Raw genomic sequence first — 10,013 nt, 5'->3', positions numbered from 1 at the left:
TTGTATCCTACTTGGACATGCACCAATCTCTTGGAAGACAAAGAAACAAAATACAGTTGCACGTTCAAGTGCAGAGGCAGAATATCATTCAATGGCCACTACATGTTATGAGGTAACTTGGTTGCAAAATATATTGAAGGATTTCAATGTGTGTACTCAACCAGTTAAGCTAGTTTGTGACAACCAAGCTACTACATATATACACTACAAAAAAATTGATTTTTTGCGACAATTTTTTTGCGACGGTTTTAAAAATCGCCGCAAAACATGGTATTTTGTGATGGTTTCAAAATCACGCGGAAAATATGATTTTTGCAGCGTTTTTTTTAAAATTTTGTGGCGGTTTCATAAAACCGTCGCAAAATTTAGTAAAACATTTAATTTTGCGACGGTTTCCAAAAAATCGTCATTAAATTTAAAAAATAATTAAATAATTAAAAAACTAAATTCAATTTCACAGCGATATTTGAGAAACCATTGCTAAATTCAAAAAATTAAATAATTTAAAATTAAAAATAAAATAATATTTGCGACAGTTTTTAAAAACCGCTGCAAAATTTATTAAAAAATTAAATTTTACAATGATTTTTAAAAAATTAAATAATTCAAAATTAAAATTAAATTAACATTTGCGACGATTTTTAAAAACCGTCGCAAAATTCATTACAAAATTAAATTTTGCTTAAGAAAATAATTAATAATTAAATTAATAAAAATAAATATAAAATCCTAAAAATAAATTTAAAATTGCATTTAAATTAATAACAAAATTCTTTAAAAAATTAATTTAAAAAAATAAAAATAAATTTAACAAAATTTTAATATATAAATTTTAATAATTTTTAAAAAATATAAAATCTTCTTTTTTATTTTTAATCAATTAATTTATTTAATTTAACTCAATTAATTTATTTTTAATTTATTCTATTATTCTTTTAAAAAATAATCAATTAATAAATATTTTTAATATATATTAAAAAATATAAAATATAATTCTAAAAATTAATTGTTATATTAGTATATAATATATATATATGTATATATATTAAGGGGTGCTTCGTAGATCAGCTGGTTTGAGTGCGCGTGCGCACTTGAGGTCTTGGGTTTGAAACTTGGGAAGGGGAAGCACTGAGATTTAATTTCCAGCATCGCCACGTGGCGAGCAAGGGCTGGGCAGGCCGGGCTGGCCTGCTCGAGCAATTAAAAATTTAATTTTTTTATTAATTTTTGTGACGATTTTAAAACTGCCGCTAAAATTAAATTTTTTTTTTTTTAAATTTTTTGTGGTAGTTTCAAAACTGCCGCTAAATATTATAGAAATCGCTGCTAAATCACTTATTTTGCGGCGGTTTTAAAAACTGTCGCAAAAAATATAATTAGCGGCGATTATTCCAGCGGTTGCTAAAAATCATCGCTAAATGCTCCGCGACGGCTGACTTGCTAGAAATCGTCGCTAAATTACTTAGCGGGCTAAATGCAAAAAAAATCGCCGCTAAATGTCAATTTTTTTGTAGTGATAGATTCGAACCCAATTTTTCATGTGCGCATGAAACATATAGAAATTGATTGTCATGTAGCATGTGAAAAGGTGCAAAAAAAGTAATTAAAACAACATACATTGGAACCAGTGAACGACTAGCAGACTTGTTCACTAAGCCATTGAGTTCAACACAATTTGATGCATTACTTAGCAAGTTGAATGTAATCAATAGAAATTCCAACTTGAAGGGAGTGTTAAAAAGGAAAGAATCCAACATGATCTTTGTACTGATTCTGTTAGCTATTAGTAGGCTATTTGTACATGGTAGGACTTAATTTTAGGCCATAAATAATGGATCTAATGTGTAAACATTTTGTATAAAGCATGTAACTTGATTCAGTGAAATGTAAGAAAATCAATTCTTCATATTCAATTTCTCTTTATCCTTTATCATTGTCCTGGGAATTTGAATATATAGAGACGTAGTCGTGGGCGAAGATGCAAACGATGGACTGCATTTACATTATGGGAATTGAAGTTCAAAATTTACAGTGCAGGTACGTGTAATGGATGTTTAGGTTAAAAGATCAATCACAGTGCTTCACAAGAAAATACATAAAAGAGGCATTACACAGAGAACTTTTGTTAGTTTCCATTCTACAAACCTCACAAGTATATATGCCAATTGCCATTCATCTTCACATTAGCTGCTGTGGGTGCTCTCCTCTGCTCTGCTTTGCTCCCTACCTTTTGCGCTTGGACTTGAGAGCGGTGACCGACTGGGAGTTGTTGTGCCAGTTTCGCTTCCTTTGGTTAATAAACCAGTTGTTGATTTGCTTCAGCTGCAGGCCTGTCTCTTCCACCAGCTTTGCCTTGTCATCTTCCTGCATTCATTAGCATTAGCATTAGCATCCATCCATCCATATCATGGCAGATCTCTATCTGCGGACTCACAAAACAAAATTAAATGAAAAAACTCACAGTTGGATAAGGCCACTTAGCATGCTGCTGCCACCAATTTTTGAGCACTGAAGTGGTGTCGCCCGGCAATTTCCCAGCTCTCCTTTTTCTTAGTATTTCCTCCCTCACATCTTCAATCCTTGACCTGAATCCCTGCAAACGGGAAAGCCAAGTTGGATTATATAGCTAGCCTAGCTAGGCACCCATCACCCTTGATTTCTCAATTTATAATAAAAGTAATTACCTGCTTGAGCTCAATCTTTAATTCTTGTCGAACTCTCTCCATTAAAGACCTCTCGGATTCTGTTGGAAGAAGCGGACCGAAGCCCATCATGTCATGGCCGCCGTCAAGACCTGTTTGATCTAGGGAGAAATCCATCTGCAGCTCATCCTCATCATCTGACATTGTAGCACCCGTTCCTTCACCCAGAGTAACTCCTGCAAAATATATACACATATGCATGTTACCGTCTAGTGAACCCACCAGTCTGATGGAAAGCCAGAAAAACAAATGCATGACCAGAACACAGTACTATCTGGCCAGTGTACGTACCTTTTCGAAATCATTACATGAAAATAATTCATATTCAATTAGCAAAGAAGTTCTAACTTCAAACATATATCTTCGAAACTATATTCATACCCAAGTACAAACTTTACAACTTTTCGAAGTTCTTATATTAAAAATTTTAACAGAGCAAGGACTAATAAAAAAAATATTACATTGTTTGCATTACACTGTTGTTTTCTTTAATGTAGTTTTTTTTTCTTCAACTTGTAACTTGATTCCAATTTGTTTGACTAATGAATCTGCATTAAGAATTTGAGAAGCATTCAATTGTAAACAAGTGCTAACAACCCTCACATTTTTGCATGGTAGTTTAGCGCTTGGGGCCTAGTGCGAGGCACAAGGCAAAACAAGAGCTTTAGGCACATTAGACATATTTATTCAAAACAACCATGCTACTTGTACTCCTTGGGTTACACACACACATCAAAATGACAGAAATACTTCTCTTCTCTCTGCAAATTTATTTCACCTCACCCATCAACGCCATGGCCACCTCTTCTCTCCTCTCTTCCCCCTTCCCATGGCCGCCTCTATCAACCGCCCGTTGCCGGCGCCATCTTGTCGCCGCCTTCGCCTCATCACCTTATCTCTCATGCACCGACTGCCGCTAAGGATGTTGTCGCAATCGACGAGGCAAAGGCGGTGATAGGATGGCAGCGACGGGTAGTTGATAGAGGCAGCCATGGGAAGGGAAGAGAGAGGAGAGGGGAGACGGCCATGGCATCGTTGGGTGAGGGGAGAGAGAGGAAGAACAAGGGGATTTTGCAATTTTGTAAATTGCGCGAGGGTATTTTTGTCATTTGAGCTGTTTTTTTTGTTGCCTACAGTATAGCCTAAGGAGTACAAGTAGCATTTTTCTTATTCAAAATGCTTATAAAATACCTAAAAGGAGGTAGATGTAAATTCAAAAAATCATAAATGACAACTAACCACCCTAAAACAACAACTAATATTATTACAAAAAAAAATAATAATTAGTTTCTTTTGCAAAAGAGATTAGAGAAAAGAAAAATTTATAGCAAACACACAAAAAAAAAAACAATTACAGTTTTGCAATTAAAAGAAAGAAAAAAAATTACAATAGAACACATAATTAACATAAAAAGTTAAAAAACCAATTAGTTTCTTTTAAATTGCAAAAGAAATTAGATGAGAGGAAAAAAAAATAGTAGATCACCGAATGAAAACATTTGTTTCTTAGCAATTGTTTATTCTAAATTGCAACAAAATTAGAAAAAAGAAAAAAAAAATAGAGTTACACACAGAAACAAAACAGTTACAAGATAAAATTAATTTCTTCTAAGTTGTAAAAGGAATTAGAAGAAAGAAACAAAAATGAAATAGAACACATATATAAGTAGTTCTCTAGTGAGAAAACATCACTATCAAATGATCCCCGGGAATGAGAGATCAGGCAAACCTCCAATTTATTTTGTTAGATTTGCCTCTCACTACTATACAAGAATATGCAATCAAATTAAGAAGAAATAAGATCTAAGATGATAAATGAACAAGAAAAGGATTTTATTACACTTATATATACAAGGAATGCACCTCGTGCGCCTAGGCAACCTCAAGCATGACACTGCACCTCAACGGTGATGAGGCGCATAGAGCCATGCCTCGCGCCTAGATGCGCCTTTGATAATTATGGCACCACCTGAGGCACCTTTTGGGTCATTTTTCTCCTTATCTTTAGGACTTTAATTAAAAATAATTCAGTAAGCCCGCTTGACATGCGATGACTCTTTGCCCATGCTTGTTGATTCCAAATCCTCCCAGGTCACAATGGTTTCTTGGGCGCTTTGTTGGTTAGAGGCCTTAGTTGTTCATGATTTCTGTTTGTTAGTTTGGCCTCTCAGCATATTTGGTCTGTGGAGGTCATTACTTGTACTTATTGTTCTTGTTTGACCATGACCGTAATGTACTTTCTAGCAGAAAAAAAAGATACATAAAATTAATAAGACACATTTATATGAAGCGTAGAGGGTTAGAGAACTATTAGATTTTAACATGGCATAGCACTTTCTTTCCTATGTCCTTGAGTAATTGATATCTTTAACTTTTATGCTTTATAAACTAGAATAGGGGCGATTTTTTCTAGTTTTTTTCTCATTTGGTTTTGGGTACTGCTCAGCTCCCCGATTCGGGGCTTTTGATAGTTGAAAGTTGATGAGGACAGCGATGGTGCATTTTCTTCGGTGAAGAGCCAATAAAGGTATTGATTTTGAGCTGGTCATTTGAGGCTCTAGTTGGCATCTTAATTTGTTTTTTTCTTCTTAATAAGTTCGTCATTAATAGATCCAAAATTATAGAGAATGGTCTTTGTTCTACCGTAGGCTTTGGATAAATTATAGAGCCTACAAATTAAAGAATTATGGCTAATATCTACATTACAATCCATATTTAATTGAAGTCTTGTGCTAGGCTACTCGATGGTTTATTCGGTTGTTTGGCTTTGCTGATTCTATTTTCTTTGTCTGTCTTAGCCTATCTTTGTTTTCTCTCTCTCTCTTTTGTAGGCTCTAGCTGTAATTTTTGTTCTAATACTTACCTATAGGCTTAAATCTTAAATAGCATTCCAAGCTTCTCTAGAGAATCAAAATGCAAACCCACGCATATAGTCCAATAAATGTATTCACAGTAATATTATTGCTACAATTTAAAGGAAAGGGTAGTTATGATCGGTTGTTGAGGTCTTTCTTTTCTTATTCAGAAGTCCAAACTCAAACCACTTATGGCAGACTTTGGATGAAGTAACCATCCAATCTAATTGTAACCATAATCAGACGAAAACTTTGTTACACATCTATCCAAGTCCTATAAAACATCAAGTTTTGTGAGTCCAATGTCTATCCCTAACCGCACACGCTTCCGAAAAATATTAGTTTGATTCAGGGTAGAAATTTAGGATATATCATGCAAGAATACTCTTTGAATGCTTTTTAAATATCTTTTTTTTTTTAATTAAGTTTCGTGGAGGGAGTGGGTAACTCTTCTAAATTTGTAAAGCATCCAGATCGAACACTTGACACTTCAAATAAAATAAGGAAAATGTGTTTTACATTAATTTTAGTTGGATATGAGATCAATGAATAAAAATAAAAATCTATAAAAGAATAAAAAAGTCTCATTCTTGCAGAAAAGAAATGTATGCTTGCTAGTTTGTAGAATACATTTCACATGAAACAAAACATTTGCTGACATTGCCAGGGAGTCCCAGAGATGAATGTGAAATCATTTTAATTCTAAGGTTAAACTGCAACTATTAGAGAAGTACACCACATGTTGACTCCATAATCCATATAAATACAAGTGAGGGAAAATCGTACTCATGTTGATCCAAACTGGAGAGATGAGCACATCACTACCTTATATGGACGCAGTTAAGTTGGGATTCTTAAATATGTACGGAGAAAAGATAGATCTGGGTAACCGGACAGAGTGTGACAACTCAAAACAATAGGTTATTATGTAATATTTTTAGATAAAGTGTTGCTATCTATTTTCTAGAAATGATGGGGTTTAGAGAGGAAATGGGATTTATATCTCTCATGTATGTGAAGACTTAAAATTTTCTAACCAGAAATATAGTTCAAAAATTACACAAAATTAATTTTGGAAACAGTGTCAAACACATATCTCATACTTTAGAATCATAGTTGCCCACATATCGCCGGTGCACAAGAGTGGTTTCTTCAGTAGAATACGAGCAAACTTAGAACTCCTACTGCATATGGATGTTTCAAGGGCAACCTCCTAATTTACAAGCAAACTCAAACTCCTACCTTATATGCATGATTTATGTTGCTTAATTCCTTGAGCATTTTTCCCTTTTATGTATATATATATATATATATATATATTGATGTATATGTATAGATGTTTACTATTACTAACAACAAATTGTATTAAATAAATCGTTCTAAAAATAGTAGTTAGCAAAATCCCTTACTAATTTCAACCTAGATGAAACAAGTAATGGCTCCTTACCTTGACAAGATTCATGCATGCATCAAACACAGCTATGAGTTTCTAATTGAAATTTTCATTGGAAACTGTAAAGTCCGTAATGCTTCAAAATGATATTATATTGGAAATATCTATTTCAGTATTACAGTTTAGAAACACTAAAATGACACTATACATATCTTTCTAAAAGAATATTTCTTCCGCTTGTATATATAGATCATTGTTATAATTGTAACCTGAAATTCAAATTTGACTGAAATTGGAACTCCTAATTTGATTGTGATTATGATTTCGAATTTGACTATGATTATGATGTTGTCAAATTCGATTTTATGTGAGATTTATCTCATTTGAAGGAATATTCTCATGAATCATCTTCTAATCAGGAATATTCTCATGAATCATCTTCTAATCAGGATATGGTTTCTTGTATACGTACATTTCAAGTCTATAAATAAGTGTTCAATGTTCTAGAATTAGTTACAACTATATCACTTTTGTATTACCAATTTTTGGTTAGTGATATTTTGTTCTTTTTATCCGTAATTTTTCCTAATTTGAGTTTTTTACGTAAAATTCTGTGTTCGTGTGTGATTGATTGGTTTGATTGTGGTTTGTATTCGATCCAATTTCATAACAATCATAACTGCCTGACATTTTCCAAACATAAATGGGTAATTAAGTTCATAAGAATTTCAATAGAAATATTCCAACTTAATAATAAAAATGGACTTGGGATGAAAGTCCAAGCATGATTAAGGATTTAAAGTATTTAATTGATCAAATTCTTTCTAAGCGATTAAATGGTAGGCATAGTAACCATCTCTAAAATCAATTACAAATTAAGAGTCAGTACTCATGTATGTACATGTATTTATGTATGTGTGTGCGTGTGGATATGATTCCTGTTTGGTAGGGGTAGGCAGAAGAACTCCATTCAGAATCATTGATGTAGGTACATTAATGAAAGGAAATATATAATAACACTTGACTTGAGGCAATGAACCCACCACTTCTAATTATAATAGCCATGTGACAGAAGATATCATACTTGTTAAATATCATATGATTAGTTAAATTTTGAGTCTCTAAAGCTTTCTTGCATGTTGTACAATTTGCAACACTCAAAAGCCATCAAATAAGGATCATGCACTTGCCCTTGCAAATTAACAAAAAAGCAATCAATCACAATATTACAAATGTTCTAGAAACCAAGATAATATTCCGATGTCAATAATATACCCCCATTGTTTCTTCAACAGTTGGCATTGTTCCTCACTCTTTTGTTCCCTTCATTAGTTAGTCATCAACCAACCAACCAACCCACCCACCCCCTCCCACCTTATAAACTAATTGTTTTCTTAAAGTAGGTGTCCCTCTTTACCCACCAATCGTACTGTCACAACGCAACCCTCCTGCAACCTCAATTCCCACAAAATTTTATATCAAATTTGAAGGAATACAAAATCACCACTGATAAATTGTAATGCTGATCATGCATTTTCGGGTACAAAAATTATAAATATATTTGTTTTTCTGTTACTTTGCCTGGTTCCCAGTGATTACCAAATGCATCAACACAGACACACCAAAGAATGAGAAAACAAGATATTTCCTTTGACGACCATATATCTAATCGCCCAACCAGAAATGAACTACATACATATAGAGAGAGAGAGAGAGGGAGGGAGAGGGAGAGGAGGGGTACCAGTGAGAGCTTGTAGGTTCTGCTCAATTTCACGGCAGGCCATGACAGCTTCAACAGCATGGACTCTGACATGCTGCTGGAGCTGCTCTTTGAAAGAGCACAAAACGAGCAAATACTGTGTCTGTGGAGAAAATATGTACGTAAAGAATACAAATAATTTGAGAAACAAACAAAGCAAGAAACAACAAATTAAATTAATTAGGTTTAGAGGCAAAATGGGTATTGGACAAAACAAATAAAGAAGCGGGTAAGGATACCAGGAAGTTGTCAAGCTCTTGCCTCTCGTGGGGTGAGAGAGGGTGTTGTTGGGAGGCGTAAGACCTGAGAAGGTTGTGGGACTGCGAGAGCTGAGCGTCGATGAGCGGCAGCTGATCGATCGGCGTAGCCACGCGGAGGCAGGCTACGTGGGCGGCAAGAAGCTGCTCATACAGAGGGTGGGTGGCGATTTCCGCCTTGATCAGCTGCTGCTGGTGCTGCTCGCCGGCCGAAACCGACATGGAAATATCTGCGGCTAAGCCAGCAATCCCAATCCCGCCGCCACCGGTACCCATCATGGCAAGCCCTTGTTGTTCTTGCATTTTTCAATAATCAAAGGGAATCAGTAAGGGTATGCAGCACAAGAGACCATGCAAGTAAACAAAAGGGCATGTATATATGTAGAAAAACAAAAGGACAAACGGAAGAGTAGAGGCTTCTGATGAGCTTTTTGAGGACCAAAGAGAGAGAGAGAGAAGAGAGGCTGTTTGTTTTATACTTGGGAAGTGATTAAACTCTGGCGAAGTCACTTTGGTATGCAGGTGTAGAGAGAGAGAGAGTACTAATGTTAGAGAGAGAATAAAAGAAAAAGGAAAAAGAAAAAGAGAAAGAGAAAGAGAAAGTGGGCAGTTTTCTTGGTATTGATGGAAGAGAGAGGAGGAAGCCCTCCCTATATTGGGATCTGAGACACAAAACTTTCTGCAACTCTTCCGTGAAGTTGCAGATTTTTGCATACACAGAGAAAAAGAAAGACGAATACAAGTGTGAAGGCAGGCAGGCAGGCAGACCTCGAACAGATATGATATGGCAGAGAGAAAGAGAGCAGAAATTCAAGTATTATTTAGAAGAGCAAGAGCTACTGTGTTGATTCTGAGTCCTTGAAGAAAGAGTTGGTAGAGAGAGAGAGAGAGAGCCCATGGAATGGAGAGAGAGAGGGAGGGGAGGGGGTCAGGTGAAGAAGAGATCACAGATAAAGCTGCGTCTGTCTATGGCCTGACAATTTTGCTTGCTTCCATTATATTTTTGGTGTTATTTTTATAAATATATATCTATTCAGGCTATCATTT

General features: G+C 34.9%; 1 protein-coding gene across 1 annotated transcript; it reads right to left on the bottom strand.

Annotated features, from left to right (window-relative positions):
• Positions 1-1,975: 1,975 nt before the first annotated feature.
• On the bottom strand, positions 1,976-9,953 carry LOC127813209 (homeobox protein HD1). The gene is made up of 5 exons (XM_052354054.1): positions 8,949-9,953; positions 8,692-8,812; positions 2,685-2,878; positions 2,462-2,593; positions 1,976-2,364 (listed from the first exon to the last, which is right to left on the bottom strand). The coding sequence occupies exons 1-5, from the start codon at positions 9,267-9,269 to the stop codon at positions 2,224-2,226; spliced, it is 909 nt and encodes a 302-aa protein (XP_052210014.1). The 5' UTR covers positions 9,270-9,953; the 3' UTR covers positions 1,976-2,223.
• Between the last annotated feature and the right edge of the window lie 60 nt (positions 9,954-10,013).

This window comes from Diospyros lotus, chromosome 11 (genome assembly GCF_014633365.1).
Source record: "Diospyros lotus cultivar Yz01 chromosome 11, ASM1463336v1, whole genome shotgun sequence".
Taxonomy (NCBI): Eukaryota; Viridiplantae; Streptophyta; class Magnoliopsida; order Ericales; family Ebenaceae; genus Diospyros; species Diospyros lotus.
Note: the sequence above shows the minus strand (reverse complement) of the source record. Positions and strands in the feature narration are given on the sequence as shown.

Coding starts and splice junctions, on each gene's coding strand:
- LOC127813209 (XM_052354054.1), bottom strand. CDS start 9,269: ATGCAAGAACAACAAGGGCTTGCCATGATGGGTACCGGTGGCGGCGGG. Junction 2,879..8,691: donor GAACCTACAAGCTCTCACTG/GTACCCCTCCTC, acceptor TATATTTTGCAG/GAGTTACTCTGGGTGAAGGA. Junction 2,365..2,461: donor CTAAGTGGCCTTATCCAACT/GTGAGTTTTTTC, acceptor TAATGAATGCAG/GAAGATGACAAGGCAAAGCT.